Consider the following 19,457-nt stretch of genomic DNA (forward strand, 5'->3'; position numbering starts at 1 on the left):
TTTCATGTATGAATATTTAGACAAACCTATTGAGCCTATAAAAATATTGTGAAATAGCTTAAGTCTAAGGTATTTGCGTCTGTCTTGCAGTAAAGGCCAGCCCAAATTTTTGCAAATCTAAGAGGAGCTTTTGGTGAAATCATAGTTTGCGGACACAAACCTTGCTGCTCGTTTTTGAATTCGTTCGAGTTCGCTGATAAGTGTTTTTGTTGCAAGATCCCAAGTCGCACAACCATATTCTAAGATGGGACGCACGTTTGTCAAGTTTGTCGCATCCTCGAGAGTTATTCCCTGCTCATGTATTGCCGCTGTTTAGCATTGATTACACCAGTGGCATGCCGTTATCAACGTCATTTGAACAATCGCACTTGTAGCCTACTTATAATTAATAACAGGAAACAGAAACTTGATCATGTGGCAGCCATGCCCATCACCCACAATTTTGCGTATGAGGAGAACCGTGCTTTAATTACCAAACACAGTTCTTTGATTATTTTGAAAAATAGAAGGTGTCCGTCATTCACATAGCCGTATTACAATTAGTGAATCTGCCAGGTTAAAGCTAACTCAACACAACTGGGGGGGGTGTAATATATATATCCAACATCAGCAAGGGAATAAACATTTTCCAAGGTTTTTCTCAGGGTTCTACTGATAGAGAGAGAAAAGGCACAGCAGTGTAAAAAACTCCTCTCTGTGAGCACTGCACTAAGCCTTGGTCACAGCAGGTGAGCAAGGTAGGAGTTTGAAACAATTATTAGGCCCTTCGCGACATAGTACAGCAACCTTTTCTTGCCACAGTATAGCAGAATAACCGCACGTGCCTCTTTTGAAGCACGAGAAGTGGCCACCAAAAAAAAAAACAAAAAAACGCATTGCGGCGTGGTACGACTACACGAGCATTGCTACCCCTACCCGAGCTGCACTGAGTGTTTTCACCGTTTCTAAATATCTGTGGACTCCCGTCATCTGCTGTTAATTTGTGACGGGCCATGTCCTTCAGCCCTCGCCGTATTTCACTGATTGGCAAGCCCTGCTTAACGCCATTGTATCCCGTATAGCTTTTTTCCTCACCCGATATAAAACAGGACCCATTCGCTGACACATGTTTAGGCAGAAAAATAAACGTGCAAAATGCACTGGTTGTAGACTAGCGGATTTGTACGGGCTCAGCTTCGATGTCTCCTGAAGCTTCCAGGTGCCAGCCATTGCAGCAAAACAAGAATCATCATCATCATCATTTTATTCCAACATCAACATTACAGATGCTGAGGACCGTGAACAAAAAGCCTCTAGCTGGGCTTGACGGGGTTCACGGCCCCTAAAAATCATGGCATTGGCAACAAAACTAGGATACAAACACAACGCATCAGACATGGGAGGATGTGGCACAAGAAGGCAATGAGACCAAGGAGCAGGAGGTCCCGAATAGACGAAAGGTGCAGCACGGGTGTGTGTGGTTGTAAGAAGCAGCTATGTCAGCCAGTTTAGCAGTTTAGCAATGTTTCAGTAAAATGCTGTGCAATTCGACGGGCAGTTTCTTCGGTCGGTATATCGTAAGACTAACAGACAAGTACTCCGATGACAACGCGCTGCTAACTAGGGCGTCAACACGTCTCGTATTTGCGTAGAGCTCGATGCTTCTGCCAGATTCCTGGAAACGTTTTGCACCGCTTGGAATCTTTGTGCGCCTGAACTCGCAGTTTGCAATGAATTCGAGCATATAATAGCGGCATTCTCTCCGTGCATGCTGGTATACACGAGTGAGCAGTTACGTAATTTTACTGGAACACAGGAACAAAACATACTTAACAATGGCATACCCGACAACCACTGCTAGGACTTGTCATGCAGCGTGCTTTTATTGCGCTGGACAGACGGTATTACGCAACTCATAGCATATATTCACGAGAACAATAATGGTTTTTTCATTGAAAAAACGGCCTTAAAAAATAGAGATAAAAATTAGCGGATGCCTAGACAATCCTGTTGCTAAATGGGCTAGTTGGTTATGCACATTCTTGAGGCTAGCAACTGAAAAGACAAGGAAGAAACACAGGCAGAGCGCTGACTCACGACTGAAGTTTATTCATTAGAAACAAGGCGAAACGCTTGTCCTCTGTTCTTTCCCCTTTCGTTCCCGTCTGTGGCGCTGCTAGATACATCGCTGTACGCGGCGCCATGTCTGTCTCACACACACCGATCGCTGCCAACTGATGGATGGAAGATAATGAAGACAACGGCATCGAAAACGCAGCACAAGAGAGCGGCAGTTTTGCCCGAGAGAACGCCGAAATTGCTGAAGACGAATACATCCAAATCATAGCGCGAAAGACTGGCGTTATAACACGCTGGATATGTGGCTGCAGCAATGGCGTAGTGGTCTGAAGCAGTCCAGATAAATCCAGTAGCATCTATCATTGCAAACAAAGTGGCAAAGCCGCGTGCCGTCAGCTTTCAGCATCAACAAACAAACATTAGATTGCTTTGCGCTCATAGTTTACTCGTACTCACACAGAAAAGGATTACATTCGTCCAAGTCATACTAGAAAGCAGTGTCTAAGGAAATTTTTTTGCAAGGGTAGGTCTGCTATCTTTATTTTGTGCGACCATCACTAAATGTTTTTCTTGTGGTGTTCCTTTCATACCTGCTTCTATTTTTATTTGGGGTACGCACTAAGACACAATTTTATCCATGCCTCGTTGCCGCACTATAAACCCACCGGGAGCGAGTGTAAAGAGGCTGTGCTTACCTTCGCAAGTGACCATGTGAGGAGGCCGATTGACGTAAATATGAGGACGGCGGCCAGCATTCCCAAGAGAATGTTGGTCCTCGTTGACACCCCATAGAAGCCGAGCTTGACACCTTCTTTTAGTTCGCCTGTGTCCATCAGTGTTTCTCTGTCGGCTTGACTCCGCACTCGGCTTACCTTTAAGATCAAATAACGGGTATCAATTTTTCTTCTCCCGAGTCTGTCGTAGGGTCCGTCGTCCCTCCCTAATTCTGCCAAATTCGGGTCTGGTTCTCATAAGTTTACCTACCTAATCCGTTTGTACAGTCGCGGGTAAAAAAGATTAGCACACATGAAGGAACACCAGAGCGCCGGAATGACAACGCGTGGCGCTGCGGGTGGCGAAGAGGCTGATAACGAGAGTGCCGGGCCGTTCCCATTCTACGGTATTAGGGGGGTTCAGCGGACTGCCACTGACAGCAAAATTACTGGCTAAAAGCAGCGCTATCATCTATTGTTCCCGCGAGTTCCTTTTGACAAACCATCGCGGACATAAAAAAACAGTAATAAAAAGAAGCTATCTTTGCTCATGATAACCGAGCCAAAATAAATGCCGCAAGCACAGTCACGTAGCGTCCGTACTTCAACGCTCGGGCGGTGCACGCTTGATAATGCTTACTTCATGCCGTCCCCCCCCCCCCCCCCCCCACCCACACACGCTGCAAACATGGAAACGGCCCGTTAGGTAGGTCTGCGTACCGCAGCGCCGCGTGGTGAGATATACGAATTCTGATCGCCAATGATCTGTGCTAATATTTTTTGCTCGCGACTGTACAAGGGCTTAGAGAGCGACTGTTTCAAGCAAGTAATCCGCGGCTACACTGGTTATATAAAAAAAGTAAATATATTGGCGAAATTATCAAGAGGTCAAGTCTTCCTAAACTTTGTTTTATCTGCTTTGTAGCATTCCAGGCTGCTCGTTGAAGTCCAGGTATCCTGTTCTTCATGCTGTCTTCAGTGTAAAAAATTTAATTCGTGCACCGGCGCACTGCTTTTTCTGGTTCAGAATACTGGCGGGTCTTTCCTCCGTACATTTGAAGATTTAGCACTAGACATCATGAAGATCAAGTAGAATGCGATTTCATTTTGAAAATCATGGGTTTTTCAAATAATTTTTCTGGCTTGGTAGCTGGATATAATTTTACTCGTAATGTATTCTCGTTGCCTATCTTTGCTGACAATGATGCATGAACAATGCGCCCCAGAAAGTCGATGCTCTGCTCCTGAAGAAAACTTTTATAGAGAGTATACAGGGAGTCCTCTGAGCTAGCGTAGACATAGAAGCAGTTAAGCAGTGAAACAAAGGCAACACTGAGGGATAAAAGAACAAGCGAACAGAAGACGCCAAATAGGAGACCTTACATATTTCCCTACCATGCCGGGGACTTCTCCTGTTTTATTAGAAGCGTACAAGTAGCGCACTTTAGCTCTGAGTCACCCTCTACGTCTTCACAGCCAGACGCGGGGGAATCATCTTACATATAGGATCTGCACGCCACAAAAAGAATTCCAACAAGCTTAGTGCACACAGGCTTTCTCGTATGCGGTTCCAATGTCAGCCGCCGGGAGGCTTTCACTAAGCTTTGTACAGGTGGTGCGAGGCGGGGGGGGGGGGGGGGGGGGGACTGGCCTTCTGCTCAAAGCAATCTGCTCAAAAGACTGATCACATTATGCTTTCAATAGAGAGGGTTATTACTGAACTGCCGTGCTTACGTAATTAGATCCCTACATGTGTGGATTAAGGTTATGTTATACATCAAAGACTACAAAGCGAGTTCGACAGTTCACACTTCTTTCCTGAAAGTTTTTCTACTACTTCAGAACACTGAAGAAAGGCCCTTTAGAAAGTTCGGAGTGTCCTCTTCCAGCAGCACATCGCTTTTCAGTATTGCTGGCATAGGCAGCGATACCATTCCGCTCCGTTAAATAACTCTCCGTCCACTTTCAGACATGTAGAAGGCACGCTTCTGCAAAAGACATCGCGCAGCCCGGCCCCCGAGTCGCCGAGCTGTCGTTTCACCGCATAGAGGAACATCTGACTCGTACGTTCTTCAAATACGTTGTAAGGGTCGCAGTGCTGTGTCGTTACGTAACGTGAAAGGCCGCCCTAATATCTCAAGGTCAGAAAGCTGCGAATATCAGACAATCGACAAACGTAAAGCCCGAGTAGAGTGTTCTCTACCCGCCACGAGCGTGGCTGAAGCGTGACTGGTGTCGAACAGCGCCGCCGTTACCGGTGCTGTGTGGCTGCGGAGTGTCAGGAGGTATATCACTCTCGTTCCCATGCTCTAACTCACGCACCTCGGCAGAGCGAGAGAGGAAAGCGTTCTCGCCTATCGCGACCTAGGCACTAGAAATCGCCGATGATAACAATGTTACCGCTCTAACGACAGCACTCATACTCCTGTCACGGTTAAGGCGGAGTCCAATGTTTTCACACGGACAGCGCAAGGCAGCTTCCAGGGGCTATCTGAATACTAGGTGCTACTGAGAAAGAGGACTTTTCACAAGGTTTCATTTTTTGGTACGGCACGTTCCAAATTTGTCGCCTAAAAAGGAGCACGATTGGAGGTTCTAAAGGCTCTTGAGCACTTTCCCTCCATCCATCAGGAGACTGAGGTAACTTCAGTGAAATTATTTAACATAAGAACACCGTCATGGGGAGGAATAAGAGAACCATTAACGACCGGCAACTGGAAATTCGCACAGGTAAGCACAATGTCACGTGGCTCCTCACCTCGTCATTCTCTCCCAGAAGCATTGCCGTCGACTGCATTATGGCTCCTTTTTCTCCTGCCTTTGTCCGGCTCCTATAAAAGTAAAAAAAAAAACTTTTGCAATGAAGGTGAGAGGTTGGTGCAGAGCATTTGTTCATGGCCAACTTTGACACTGATTTCTAAAGTACGCTGAGAAAAAAAAACGGACAGAAGTTGTACAAAACTGTTTTCTGATGTGCTCTCTCCGCCAGGTGAACAATCATTTCATTCGCGACGGTGACGCCAGAGGCTATTCCTGGAGACGAGAAACGTGTTGCATGTGCACGTGAGGGCAGGCACACATGAAATGCCGTAGTAAAAAGAAAATGGCATGCAGCTTAGTCAGCCGCGAACTGAACCCAGTGAAGACAAAGCTACGTCACAGGAGGCATTTCGAAGCTACTCGTTATCGACTGCTACATGCTGCAAGTGCCTAACCAAGATTGTTTACCTAATCTCTTCTGAATCAGGAAAACGGAAAATTCTCGTTTCCTCGCCGCATTCTCCAGACCAGAAGCGGCGACAGGCGAAGCGCTGAGCGCTCGGCTGCTTATAGTCTGCACGCAGTAAGAGCTCCAGAACGCATCCTCCAGCGCTGTTTGTGATTCGTTACCACACAACACGCATAGCAAAGTGAAGATATCATAGCTATGAAGCAGAATACAGACAGTAGACACGAGGAAGACTCTTTTAGCCTTTAGTGCCTCATCGTTGTCGTCAATGCAGTTCTCTTCTTCCTCCATGTTGTCGACAGAAAGTTGTCAGCAGAGGTGTTACGCTTTTGGGTTGTTGGAAATGGTTATGGCGTCGGAGTGCGCGTATTCAAAGTAATACTGTCACCCATGGATGCCTGACGCCCCCTTTTGGAACATAGGACAACTAAAAAAGTTGTCCGCTGCAACAGGTGGCGCAAGGCGTCCGCCAAACAGTGCGAAAGGAAAGGCTTTTGCCTTGCAGCACTTCAGATAGCTAAAGTGCCCCCTGAATTTTCCGTGGTTGTTTACAGACGCTTTACATCGACGTATCATGGGGGCTGCCATCTTTGATCACGTGATCATGCCGCCATTACTCGCCTCCTGACCGCTCGGCGCGCGCCTCGTCGCGACGGCTCCTGCGCCTGATGTTTCGGTTCTGACAGACAGTGTTTCGGCTGATACGGTTGTAAAGGAGCGGGAAGACGACACTGTGGTTGGTCCGAAGCTTCGAAGGACATGTGAAAACCCTAATTTGATCACCTTAGGCGCGAAAACGTGATCGCGATCCATGTCGCGCGGAGAGCCGCTGAGCTCTCCGCCTGTTCGAGGCAACGGGTGGATCGCCTGAATGCCGCTGAAGGCTTTGCTTAATATTTTTTTGTTATCTAAAACAGCAAGGTTTAATGACCCTGCAGCTGCGCAGGTCGTTGTCGTATTGTGTACATGCATGCGGAGGCTGCTCTAAAATGCTCACATGCACATCGTACTCATTTGTTTATAAATGTGCTTAGGAAGCCTAAAATATTTTCTGTTGGTTTGCTAAACAAAGGAAGGCGACAAGAATAAATAAACATACAAAAGTTACCCAACCATGTAAGCAGTACCATGCATCAAGCAGCCTTCACAAGCTTGCATGCAATCGTTTACAAGGATTCCGCAGTATAATTGTTATCACGCGCGCATGGCAGAACGTTCACTACAAGAAGTTCACAACTGTCAGCCTCACATAGTATAAAATTGTGGTACGCTTCATGCTCCATATGCGGCCATGAAAATGCTCGAGGTCTCTTTGCTTGTAATTAATCAGGTGGAGTCATTTCTGGGGACTGTCTCGCATGGATCGCGAGGAAGTGACAACCGCAGAGCACAGCAGCCGTAACACAAATGCTTTATTCAGATTGTGGTCCACGAAAACCGCGCTACTTGGAGCGAAGTTCAACAGTAGCACCAAGACGGTGTGTATACACGAACTGACGGTAAGCGTTGTCCGCTCGCACGGCTATGCATTGCACAATATGCAGTAGCGGTATAGGAGTGTAAGTCGTTTTTTTTTTGTGTGTGTGACGTTTCGGTGGCAGGCAGCTTGTTCATGCGGCTATGTTGCGCACTTACCCTCGCAGATTTTCCAAGAACGAGACCTTTCCTTCTATATTCGCTGTCTAGCGCTGGCGAACATATGTGTGTTGCGTTCGCCCGTTCGGAAAGGGTGGATGTCCAACGGGCGCGAACAGGGGCAGTACGTCCTTGTGCAGTTCGCTTCCGAGAAGCTCGCAAACGACCACATCCCGCCCCTTTAACTTTTGTCGCAATTCTTCCAATCCAAAACAGAGCATGTATTTTCTCTCTCCCCATTTCCACTGTTGGGCATACACGCCGGCGACTTACGAGGCAAGTAATGACGCAGTGTTCCGAGCGCACCTGTGGCGCCATCTGGTCTCAAACGGAAGAACTGCGCGCTGTAAACGGTCTAGCACTCAATACTCCCTAACGCTTAGGCAGCGCCTTCTCATGAATTCAGCTGCTACGTACGACAAGGCGCGTGAAATCCTGGCCATAGAGGTCACCTGTCAATGGAGGTGCAGTGCAATAGACGTCTGTTTAGTGTGCGATGCAAGTGCACGTTATAAGATGTCAGGCGATGGCAATTGCTCCGGGGCCCTCCAATACAGCACTTCTCTCTGCTGCTTCGTTCGTTCCCTCCTTCAGGCCCTCTTATCACAATTGCGTTGACGTCTACCTAGTGTACGCCTTCTCTTCACCCATAAGCAATTAACTACAGCCAACCTCCCTAACCTCTTTCCACGTACGGAATGTAGTCACACGAACACACAAGCCTCGGCTGGATTTCCTCGCAAGTAACGGCTACCACCGCAAAACATCGTGTAAAAAAAATAGACGGTGTCAAAAAAGTACATAGAGCTGGCACCTAGCAAAGGTAAAAATGACAAAAATCAAGAAAAATAACAAAATGTGAACGTATCATTTCTCAGAATTAAGCTCTTGAACCTATACAAAAAAATCACAGTATGGTTACGAGTGTGTAGCGCAAGTGTCTGAGTGTAAGGTGCGATGTGGCAGCAAAGATGGCGGGCGCCAGACCGGCAGACACTTGTACCCATCCTTGTCCGGCGGTGGGGCTCGAACCAGCGACCTCCCGCAGGAGAGGCAGACGCACAATGCACTAGGCCAACCGTCGCGTCCTATTCTCTCCCACTCAACTCTCCCTCTTGACCCCTGAAGGTAAAGGGAAATTTCTCAACTTTGCCACCCCTAGCATTCCAGTCATCTAAATGTTCATTCTCGCTCTTTCCCTCTCGTTATCTCCTAAATGTGCAGGGGAATCTGGTCCCCTGTTTTGGGGCGTAATAAAAGAGATCACTACCACCACCCTCTCTCCACTTTTCCACCTGCCAACCGAAGCAGGTGGCTGGTAGCAAGTCGCAGGTGCCAGGTGGCGCTGAGGACGCTAACGATGAAGCCGACGTCGACAACGGCAATGGCACGAAAATGAAGATCGAGCCAATAAGAGCTAACGCTCTGAAAAGGAGGAAGAAGTTTATCAAGTGCAAGAGCAGCCGGGGGAAAACGCCGACAGTCCGAAAACATCACGGAGAGAAAGAAACAGAGTTATGTCATGGGAGGGGCCAGAGAAAACTACGTACGAAAGGAGGACTAAGAGACGGCGGTCTAATTTGCGTGGTGTTTATTGGACGTTTCGTTTATACAGTCACTGCGTTGCTTTTCGTTTAAGTATGCTTTGATAAGAAATCATGCGTTTTGGGCAGTGCCTTCAATCAGTGTTCTCTCCTCACCAGAATTTAGTTGTCATGCGCATTTTGAAGACAGAAAAAACTCGGGGCGTTTAAGAGGATGGGCAGATAACAACCAGCGCCTCCGGTTGATTGCGGCGTTAACCGGCAAACACGTGGGTCACATTAATGCAAGCGGATTAGCCGACTTAAAATTTGAAGCATATTCCCCATGCCGTTTCTAAATGCAGCGGGACATTTTCCCAAACTTGGAATTTGCGATAATCAAAGAACCGACACGGTGACTTAGCGGTTACAGCACTCGGGTACTGTGCCGAAAGACACGGGTTCGACCCCCCCCCCCCCCCCCCCCCCCCATCGCGGGAACGTCTTGAAGGAGGCGAAAAGCAAAAAAAAACTGCCGTGTGCTGTGAGATGTCAGCGCACGTTAAAGATCCCCAGGTGGTCGAAATTATTCCGGAGACCTCCACTACGGCCCCTCTTTCTGTGCCACCTGGCGGTGCAGACAGGGCAGTTTTATATTTCATTCTTTTTAAGGCCCTTTCAAACATTGTTGGTCAAATGCTTACGGGAATCCACCAAGGTGGAGTAGATTTGTAATAAGGGAGTAATTACTCATTGACGTCCACCCAAGCGCAGCCATACGGCTACAAAGGAAAGCTATACAGCTTGTAGCCGTATGGCTGCGCTTGGGTGACGTCAGTGAGTAATTACTGCCTTATTACTAATCTACTGCAGCTTGGGGCATTCCCCTAAACATTTGACCAACACTGTTCCCACTTCGAGTTATTGATCAATTCGCTCTCGCCCTACCATAAGCTTGCCGTCCCGGTTAGCTCAGTTGGTAGAGCGACTGCTCCGGTGAAGTGGTGGTCCCGGGTTCGAACCCCGGACCAGGACGAATTTTTCTTTAACTGCTAAGTTTCTGAGAAAGCTGTATAGCTTTCCTCTGTAGCCGTATGGCACTATGCATACTCAAAACTTTTTCCGCAGTAGCGAAAGAAAAAGCAAACAGCAGGAACTTTCATTCGTCCAAATCCTGTCATCGTCTACGCCAGTTGAGATCCTGTCTCGACTGCGCCAGTTGAGTTTCCCCTTCAGCTGGTGACGAGGGGAAACACTTGATCATGATGAATAATAGACGGTTCGGAGTCGCACACAATCACGTTACTCGATGGCGGGACAAGGTTAACTATTTATTAACAAATGAATAAACAAGAAGAAACAAGCAATTAGAAAAATATTTACAACAGGACGGAAACGGCGGGACAAGAAGCTTAACTATTTATTAACAAATGAATAAACGAGAAGAAACAAGCAAGGAGAAAAGTATCTACAACATGACAAACGTTGATTACACGAAATCAGCCCCACTTAACCAGGAGCGTTCCGTTTTAAGCCTTCTGTCTCCGCCCTTGGCGGGGACAGCAACCAATCAAATACTGTGGAAAGGATACCAGCCAGTCAAATACCTAGGAAAGGAGAGGTTTCGAGCACGCACACAAAAAGCACTAAGCTCGCCGCGTTCCAAACACACTGGAGTGTATCTGTCCTCGCTTCGGCGAGCGCGGCTTCGGTCGCCTATCTGTTTTTTGAGCAGCGTCCGCTCCGGCGGACGCGGTTGTTGCTGTGACGCGCGTCTTTCCTTTCCTCTCTCTCTCTCTCTCTCTCTCTGGCAGCGGTGGTGGCTTGGCTCGAGCCAGTAGCAGGCCCGTGCAATTTCCTTTTCATCCTTCTCTCAGTCGCAACAACAACAACAACGTTCCAAACCTCCGCCTTCCTCTTCGTTTCCCCTCCCGCACACGTGCATACGAGACGCACGTATGCCACGGGAACAATCACCGAAGACTACTTATACAATAAAAAAAAGGAAAGCTGTCGCTGAGGGGTCCAGTGGCAACAAACACGACTGCAGGCGTTCAAATTTGAACTATAGAACGCTTCGTGCTATAAAGTATCTGTGGGGGGGAGGCAAATCGATAACAAGCGTTCTGGCGACGGCGCCGCCAGCAACAGCACCAGCCACCGACGCCCGTCGCGCCGTGCGTCCGTCGTGCGTCCGCGGTTCCATGCACTGTGCTGGAGGCTCGATGGCACCGCAAAAAGTTCAGCGAACTTAACACCTCCCACCCAAGAATGTCACACGGACACTCGTTGTCAGTGAGATATTAAAATACAACCACAGTGTCCGAGAATAAAACAACATGCACACACGCACCTGTGTGCCGGCTGTCTAGCGTCCCCCAACACGCACACATGCGCACACACAGCGGTTGTCTCAACCCGCACACAGAGAAGGTGTGGGAATCCTGGCTTTCCGCCGTCGCCTTTGCGCGGCTGTGCCGGCCTCCCGCGTTGTTTCTCCTCTTTCCCTTGCTCCCGCCTCAGGCGGTGGAGAGGCGGCTGGGTGACTAATCACAGTCATTTAGCCACAGCTCCGCCCCGGTTCCCCAAGGGCCTTTGCCATTGGCGCCTTTTGGCGGGAATTCGGGACCCGCTTTGGGCGGCCGCGCACCGCGCGACCGTCCGAGCGGGGCCCAGAGAGAGATCCCTCCGAGACAGCGCAAGGTGCGTACGCTACTGTTTGTCCGTACCGGCCTTTGCCGTTCGGACCAGTGCATATACTCGAGTGTCCTCTGACCTGCAGCGGCTCGAGCCTGTCCAGCGGGGTCCAGCGACCTCCAACAGGCGTACCTTGCGTTGATTGCCCACTCTCTCTCGCAACCGGCCCAACGGTCGACACGAGAGAGAGATCACAGCACTGCCGCGGGGACGTTCTCCTGCAGCGGCGTGCTAGCGGCGCGCATTGCTCGAGTCGCTTCGTGCGCGCAGCGGAGCCTTGCTCCTCGCGCGCCCCCGGGACGGGGTGACAATTGAGTGTGTGTGTACTGCTGAAGGACGACGTGAATAAACGTCTCCTTTGTGAACTTGGAGGCCTATTTCTTTGCGGCGAATCGCTCTCCTCCCAGTGGAGGTTGAGTGCGCTGCAGCGGTGTCCCAGTGTGTGTGTGGTGACGGCTGATCGGGGCCCTTGGCTCGGGCGAAGCTCGAACCCGCGGTGGTTGGTGGCCTGTGTCCACGTAGAAACCCACAACTGGCGCCCAACGTGCTAAGCCATTGGCGCTTACGCCTTTGATGGCACATTAGCCGAGCAGGTCGCCTTGACGATCACGCTTGCGCACCATGACTAACACCCCCAGCGGGGCACTCGGCAGCTACATGTCGGCTCCCTACGGAGTTGTAGCTTCGTTTTATCCGCTGGCTGCTGTTCCTTCGAATAGCTAGACACCGTGGTTGGCCGCGGCCCCCATTGGGGTTTACGGCAACACAACCCAAAATGTCGACCACGCGGCTCCCATTGGAGCTGTATCCGGAGCACCCTGCGGTGCATCCGCTGGTCACATGCCTCAGCTGTGCAAGCTTTCCGCCCAGTGCGAAAGCAGTTCGTGTCACGCTGCCGCAACCGGCAGTTTCGAACAGCAGCAGCCGTGCCCCGCGAGCAGTCAATTCTGCTCTGGAAACGGCGAGGCGCTGGCCGGGTTCCCTGCGGAAACCGCGCCGCTTATCGGACTAGGAGCCTTGCCTCCCTCGTTCGTGCAGCCCGCCCAAGCCTCCACTGAGGCAAGGGCGCAGTCGCTGAGGCCGGGGCTCCATTGAGCCAGATGCGGAGAAACTTCGAGCCATACTCGAATTTCCCGCGCCCAAGGACGTACGCGGCCTGCGCCGTTGTGTGGGAATGGCCAACTTTTATCGTCCTGTGCCCGCGTGCAGGCACCCTTGACCTAGCTCTTGGTAAAGACTGCCGCGTGGCGATGGGAGCCCGAGCAAGGGCGATCCTTTCGCCTCCTGTCTAATGCCATTGTCGAGACAGCGCAGCTCAGGCTACCCGACCTGACCAGACAGTTCGTAGTCCAGACTGACGCGAGCGATCTGGGTTTAGGAGCAGTTCTCCTACAGGAATTCGATGGCGTGCTGCAACCGCTTGCCTTTGCCAGCCGCTCCTTGCTGCCCTCGGAGAGGAATTATTCCGTGACCGAGAAGGAGTGCCTCGCCATCGTGTTTGCACTGCGCAAATTTGACGTCTACCTTGATAGAACGCAATTCGTGGTGCAGACCACAGTGCGCTCAGTTGGCTGATGCGGCTCCGCGAGCCTGCGGGTCGGCTGGCGCGCTGGGCTCTCCTGATACAGCATTACGACTTTTCGGTGCAGTATCGAAAGGGGAGCACAAACGTGGTAGCTGACGCGCTATCCCGTGCCCCACTCGCGAGCGGCGCCTTGGCGCCTGTAGGCGGAGGGGGCGAAACAGCGGACGAGCCGCCGGGCGGCAAGGAGGGGGAGCCCGCAAACGGGTTAACCCATTCCGCTAACCAGGCAAGCAGCGCTTCGCAAAGCGGACGAGAGGCAAAGCTCTTCGTGAGCGCCTCGGAGTTGCCGACGCGAACGGAAATTTTGGCTGCAAACCTGAGTGGGGACGAGACCAGGCTCCCCTCTGGGATGACTGGAATCGTTTTCAGCCGTAAAGAGCTACTGAAAGCCCAGCAAAATGACCCCTTTTGTCGCGAGGTGAGCGACGGTCTCAGGGAGACGGAGCGCCGTGACGCTACTGGTATTGTAGCGGGCGCAGGGGGGCAGAAGCCAGCGTGTGTCGCGGCGAACCCCGGGGATTCATATTTGCTGGACAATGACGGGCTCGTGCTGAAGTACATAGCCACCGATGACGAGTCCATCGACCCGTTCAAGGTGGTTATCCCCAAAGGTCTGAGAGGCGCACTGTTGAGATTCTCTCATGACGAACCACTGGCCGGGCATCTGAGTGGCTCCAAAGTTTTTGCAAAACTGAGTCAATCGGTGACGTGGCCCGGCATGAAGCGTGACATTTTCCGCTATTGCCGTTCCTGCCACGTCTGTCAAGCGGTGAAGTCACGGGGCGGCAAGCCGCCTGGAATGATGAAACCAATTGACAGTGTGCGTCCGTGGCAGATGGCCACCTGCGATTTGATGGGGCCTTTCCCCAGGAGCAAGCAGGGGTTCATTTACCTGATGGTAGTCGCTGACCACTTTTCCAAATGGGTTGAGTTGTACCCCCTTCGGAAAGTGTCAGCACGAGCGGTGCTGGATAAACTCCAGGAAGTGTTCTGTCGGTTCGGCTTTCCGGAAAGACTGATCACGGACAATGCGTCCTATTTCACCGCTCGGGTGTTTGGTAACACGTGCCGTTCCCTCGGAATCGAGCACTACACCACTTCACCCTACCACCCCCCAGTCCAATTTGACCGAACGAATCAACCGAACGCTCAAGCCAATGCTTGCGGCCTTTGCCGAGTGTCAAAAGGATTGGGCAGACCATTTGAGCGAGTTTGCGTTCGCCATCCGAACAGCTGAGAATCGCTCAACTGGTTTCTCTCCCGCCTTCCTCAATTTCGGGAAGAAGCTGGCGAATCCGATGTCAAACGTCGTGCAGAGCCAGCTCGGGGATGAGCAGACGCGGGCAGACTGCTCTGCTTATGCGTCGACGCTTCGGGACCGGCTTGGTCGGGCTCTCAACAGAGCAAGGCAGAGTTTGGCGGCAGCCAGAGCCCAACAGAAGGCTCAATATGACCGCAAGCACCGCCGCCTGACTTTTCAGGTGGGTGATCTTGTCCTGAAGCGCAACCACGTTCTTAGCGATGCGAGCTGGCTTGGTCCGTACCGAGTGGTCAGAGTGTGGTCGCCACTCGCGTACCTGCTGGAGGATCCCCTTACGGGGAAAACCAGCCGTGCCCACATCGCAGACCTGTCAGGCACCAGCAGCTTGTCAGGCACCAGCATCTCCACATGGGTTACTAGTTTGCACACCCCTCTCCTCACAGCCGAAGCATATTGTTCTCGCTTCGAGTTCGGACACTCAGTCAAATGCCCAAACTTCATGCAGGGAAAACATTGAACTGCAGAAAATAACACCTCGCTATCAGCTTTGGCTCCCTGTCTTAATTTCATCTGCATTTGTGCAAGCTTTATCTTTTCCAGCTCAATTTGGAGCTTTAACTTTTCAATTTCACACAATTGAACCTCAGGCTCCTTTTCCGCAACCAGCGGTTGTGTCATATTTCCTAGTGCCTGTTCTGTCGCTGGCACTTGCTCTGCTGACGCAGGTTGCCTGTTAGGCTCTAGACCATTCCCAGCGGCGTCCATCACTGTATCAGTCATTGCATCTACCTATAGCTTACAATCACTACACAGACAAGGCAACTTCGGAGAAAGCAGAAAGGTGTCCTACCTCTCTCAATGCTCCGTCGACCGCACTGCTGGTTTGGTTTGGTTTATGGGGTTTAACGTCCCAAAGCGACTAAGGCTATGAGAGACGCCGTAGTGTAGGGCTCCGCACTGCTGTCGCACTTGGCGTGATGACAGCGGACACCCGGGAAGGTAGACGCACACGGGTGCGTCCCACAGCAGCTCACTGCCTTGGAACTAGATTCGCTTGGTCGCCTGGTTCTTGCTCTGAACCTTTCGATCTGGACGCCTGGTTCCTTTCAGCAGCTTGCTGTCTCGAACCCTCGACGATTTGCCTTCGCCCAGCTCCTTCAGCTCCTCGCCGACTTGAGCTTCCGGCGTCCTCTCGAACTCGACCTGCGTTCTTGAAGCATCTCGACGTCTGTTCCTCGACGCAGCTTCGCGTTTCCTCCTTTAGGACGAGCTACTCTGTAACTTGTCCACCGACTTGTTCTTCTCACCTTCCGTCCAGTGCCTCGAGTAGAAAGACGTTGCGATCCTGCCACGACTGCGCCAGTTGAAATCCTGTCATCGTCTACGCCAGTTGAGATCCTGTCTCGACTGCGCCAGTTGAGTTTCCCCTTCAGGTGGTGACGAGAGGAAACACTTGATGATGATGAATAAAATCTGTGCCTCCCCCGTAACCGAGTGTAGGGTAAGCATGAAATGCAGAACGATGCAGAAGCGTACGCGGACATGGAGACGCAGGCCTGACAAGAATGTATATGCAGCGCGTTCGAAACTGTGTAAAGTGCGTAGAGGCGAAAGCGTTTTCCGCACCACTTTGCCTAGGATGGATGGATGGAAAAAACTTTATTGTCAATAAATTGGTGTTCGTGACCCTTACGGGTCACTGGGCGCCGTGGTCGATCCTTGGTCCAGGATGCCGCACTTGACTGCTGCCATCGTGGCTCTGCCCACAAGGAATCGCGCTTCCTCGTCCTCGCTGGCCAGCAAGTGCTCCCACTGCATCACACTCGGGTTTATTCTTGGCTCTAAGTCTGCCTTAGGGCAGGTCCATGTGATATGTTCTAGTGTAGGTTTACCCTGACACCACGGACATTCGTCAGCATATTGTGTAGGGAAAATCTTGTGTAGTTTGTGAAGGTGTGGGTAGGTACCGGTTTGTAGTCTGCGCCAGTCTACCGCCTCCTCTTTGGTGAGCCTTTTGTGTGGGGCTGGGTAGCGTTTCCGCTGACCCCTGTAATGATCGAGTATATCTGAGTACGTGGGGGTAACTGGGTCAAAGGTGCCTGTGGTGCAAAGTGCTGAGTCTGCTCGGTTGACGTATCCTCGAGCTAACTCGTCTGCTGCCACGTTGCCCCTCATCCCCTCATGTCCCGGAACCCACACTATACTATGTTTAGTGTTTTTGTGTCTTCTCGTCGTGTGTAGAATATGATTGGCGATGCTGTCGATCCTGCCTCTTGTGTAGTTTCTACATGCTTGTTTGGAGTCCGTCACTATAGTGAGGTTGTGTCCTGTTGCGTTGCCGTGCGATATTGCCAGAGCAATGGCGGCTTCTTCAGCTGCTTCTATGTTTGGGTTGTTTATCGTTGCGCTGGTTATTTCTTGCCCTCCTTCGTCTGTTACAACGGCGATCGTTTTGCGTTGGTATCGGTACTTTGCTGCGTCCGTGTAGACTACGTTGGGATTCTCGCTGAGTTCCCTGGTGAGTGCTCGGACTCTGGCTTGTCGTCTTTCATGATGTAAATTCGGATCCATGTGTCGTGGTATTGGTCTTACCCGGATGTTGTTTCTGTCTTCATAATTAATCTGTTCATTGTCTCTTTGTGTACCTAGAGGTAGCCGTAATTTCTCCAGTAGGTGTGTTCCCGTTCTGGTTTGAGTGAGTCTGTCTAATTGCGCACTACGTTGCGCTTCTCGTAGTTCGTCCTATGTGACACTGGTGACGTCACCACTGGATTACATCACACATAATTGATGACGAAGTAATGACAAATTACTAATTGGTGACTAATTTCTGATTAATGACAAGATAAAAAGTTACCGACGATTACGTTACTTCCTAATGCGAAATTTGAGCGCAGCAAATAAGCTGTTTCACCTTTTCGATAGATTGAGGCAAAGAAATCGAGCAACACATGTATGCGCTATCAGAATTTTTTTTTTTATTTTTCACACGTATTCCTTTAACAAAGACTCCACTAACAGTTCTTGACAGTCATGAAGGAAGCTTTGTGGTCGGAGAAATAGACTGATATATGTTCGACTTGGTACACCAATGCTTGATTCTCAAAGACGAGATCTATACAAGTGCCTCGCGAGGTTGTCACAGCCGTGGGACGCGTTACGAGCGAGAGGAACGGGATGTTCTCCCGCATAAGTGTTAGGAAATTGCTGTTTGTCTTTATGTCAACATTAAAGTCCCCCACTACTAACATCGGTGTGGATCGATGGACGGTTAATGCGAGTTGCAGGAAGTGCACGACGTCTTTCGTGAGTGCGGTAGGGGCGAAGTAGGCAGCTACTACCAGCAAGCCGTTGGGCAACTTTGCGGCGCACAGTTCGCCAACTTCATGTGACGTGCCAAACATTTCGACTGGTATTGCAGAGAGACCTGTGCGCAAGTAGATAGCGACTCCCGCCGCTCTGTTGTGGTCTCTGCGAGCAGCACAGCAGTATAGGAAATCTATGATTTCGAGAGGCTCTTCGGGATCCATCCAGGTTTCAGCAAAGCAAAGTACAGAGGAATGGCGCAGAATGTGATCGTGGTGTACGTCCTTGGCATGTGCGGCAAGGGAGCGTACGTTAAGAATGTGGTTGTGAATGATGAATCAAGTGCTGCCAGCGAATGACGCGTCCATTGGCTGTCTGCGTGTGTTACTGATGTGTGGTTAACATGTTAAGCTTCGCCTGTAAGAGTGGAACGCGACAGCGTCTTGCAACGCTGCCAGGGAGTCCACAGAACGCCATCGCCAATTCGGCTGTACGCCTTTCTGGACGGTAAATTTATTTTTTGAGGAAAGGAAATGTATCTCTCTCGCATATCTGGGTGGACACCTGCACCTCGCCGTAAGGGAAAGGGGGAAGATGGGAGTGAACGAAGACGCCGTATTAGCTAGACGCGCCTTTGTTCATTCCAAACCATTCAGCTGGCATTACGGAGTGGCTAGCGTGCTCGTATCGCACTCCGGAGACCCTGGTTCGATTCCCCAACTCGACCAATTTCGTTCTCGGTTTTATTGATTTATGCGGTCTAACTAGAAAGTTAATTAGGCTATTTCATATTTATATTATTGTATTTCTATCTATCGTGTTCTGTCATTAACCTGTCAACTGTTGGAACTGTCTAGGATGTTCGACACAACGTATATGAAACGAGCACCGTCTTACTGAGTGGGGAAGTGCGTGGTGGTGGAGGGAACGCGGCTTCGTACTTGTTATTTTTCAGCAGCGTCTCCTTCCGCGGACGCTGTTGTCGCTGCGGCGCGCGTCTTTCTTTTCTTTTCTTCTGACCTCTTCATTCTCCTCTATATTAATTAGGCTAATTGATTAATTAAGCAATTAACTAAACTCAGTCCAACTTAGTTGCAGCATCACTATACGATCCCTTTGATTGGTTGCATGGTTACTAGCCAAAGTACAATTGGCCCCATTTGAAATTCGCGCACTGTGACGTCACGAGCATTTCGACCAATTGAAAAGCGTGGCATTGGGGGCGGAGCTGGTTACGAGGCCGACGCTGACGCCGACGCGAAACCCAGGAACGGACGCCAAAGAGCTGCGCTCTAAAATTAACTGCTAATTAATGACGCTTAAGCTTCGCCTTTAGGAGTGGAACGCGACATCGTGTTGTAGCGCTGCTAGGCAGTCCACGGAACGCCACCACCCGTTCGGCGCGATGCCCATCGAACGCGACGCTTTTTGAGGAAAGGAAATGGCGCAG

The 19,457-nt window shown here is 50.5% G+C and overlaps 1 protein-coding gene across 3 annotated transcripts in view; it reads right to left on the reverse strand.

Moving 5' to 3' along the window:
- Nucleotides 1-16,237, reverse strand: part of LOC149336668 (neprilysin-2-like) — a 51,494-nt gene extending 35,257 nt beyond the window's left edge. For 2 of the 3 annotated variants that reach the window (XM_089554749.1, XM_089554747.1), the window contains exons 1-3: nt 15,552-16,237; nt 5,530-5,602; nt 2,754-2,930 (exon numbers count right to left, since the gene is read on the reverse strand). In XM_089554749.1, coding sequence (XP_089410875.1) covers nt 2,754-2,930; nt 5,530-5,568 — 216 coding nt within the window. In that variant the 5' untranslated portion in view covers nt 5,569-5,602; nt 15,552-16,237. Of the gene's footprint in view, nt 1-2,753; nt 2,931-5,529; nt 5,603-11,511; nt 11,588-15,551 lie in introns of those variants that run through there. The other variant, XM_089554748.1, reaches the window with a different exon arrangement.
- Between the last annotated feature and the right edge of the window lie 3,220 nt (nt 16,238-19,457).

Source organism: Amblyomma mixtum, chromosome 7 (genome assembly GCF_055824585.1).
Source record: "Amblyomma mixtum isolate Tamu chromosome 7, ASM5582458v1, whole genome shotgun sequence".
Lineage (NCBI taxonomy): Eukaryota > Metazoa > Arthropoda > Arachnida > Ixodida > Ixodidae > Amblyomma > Amblyomma mixtum.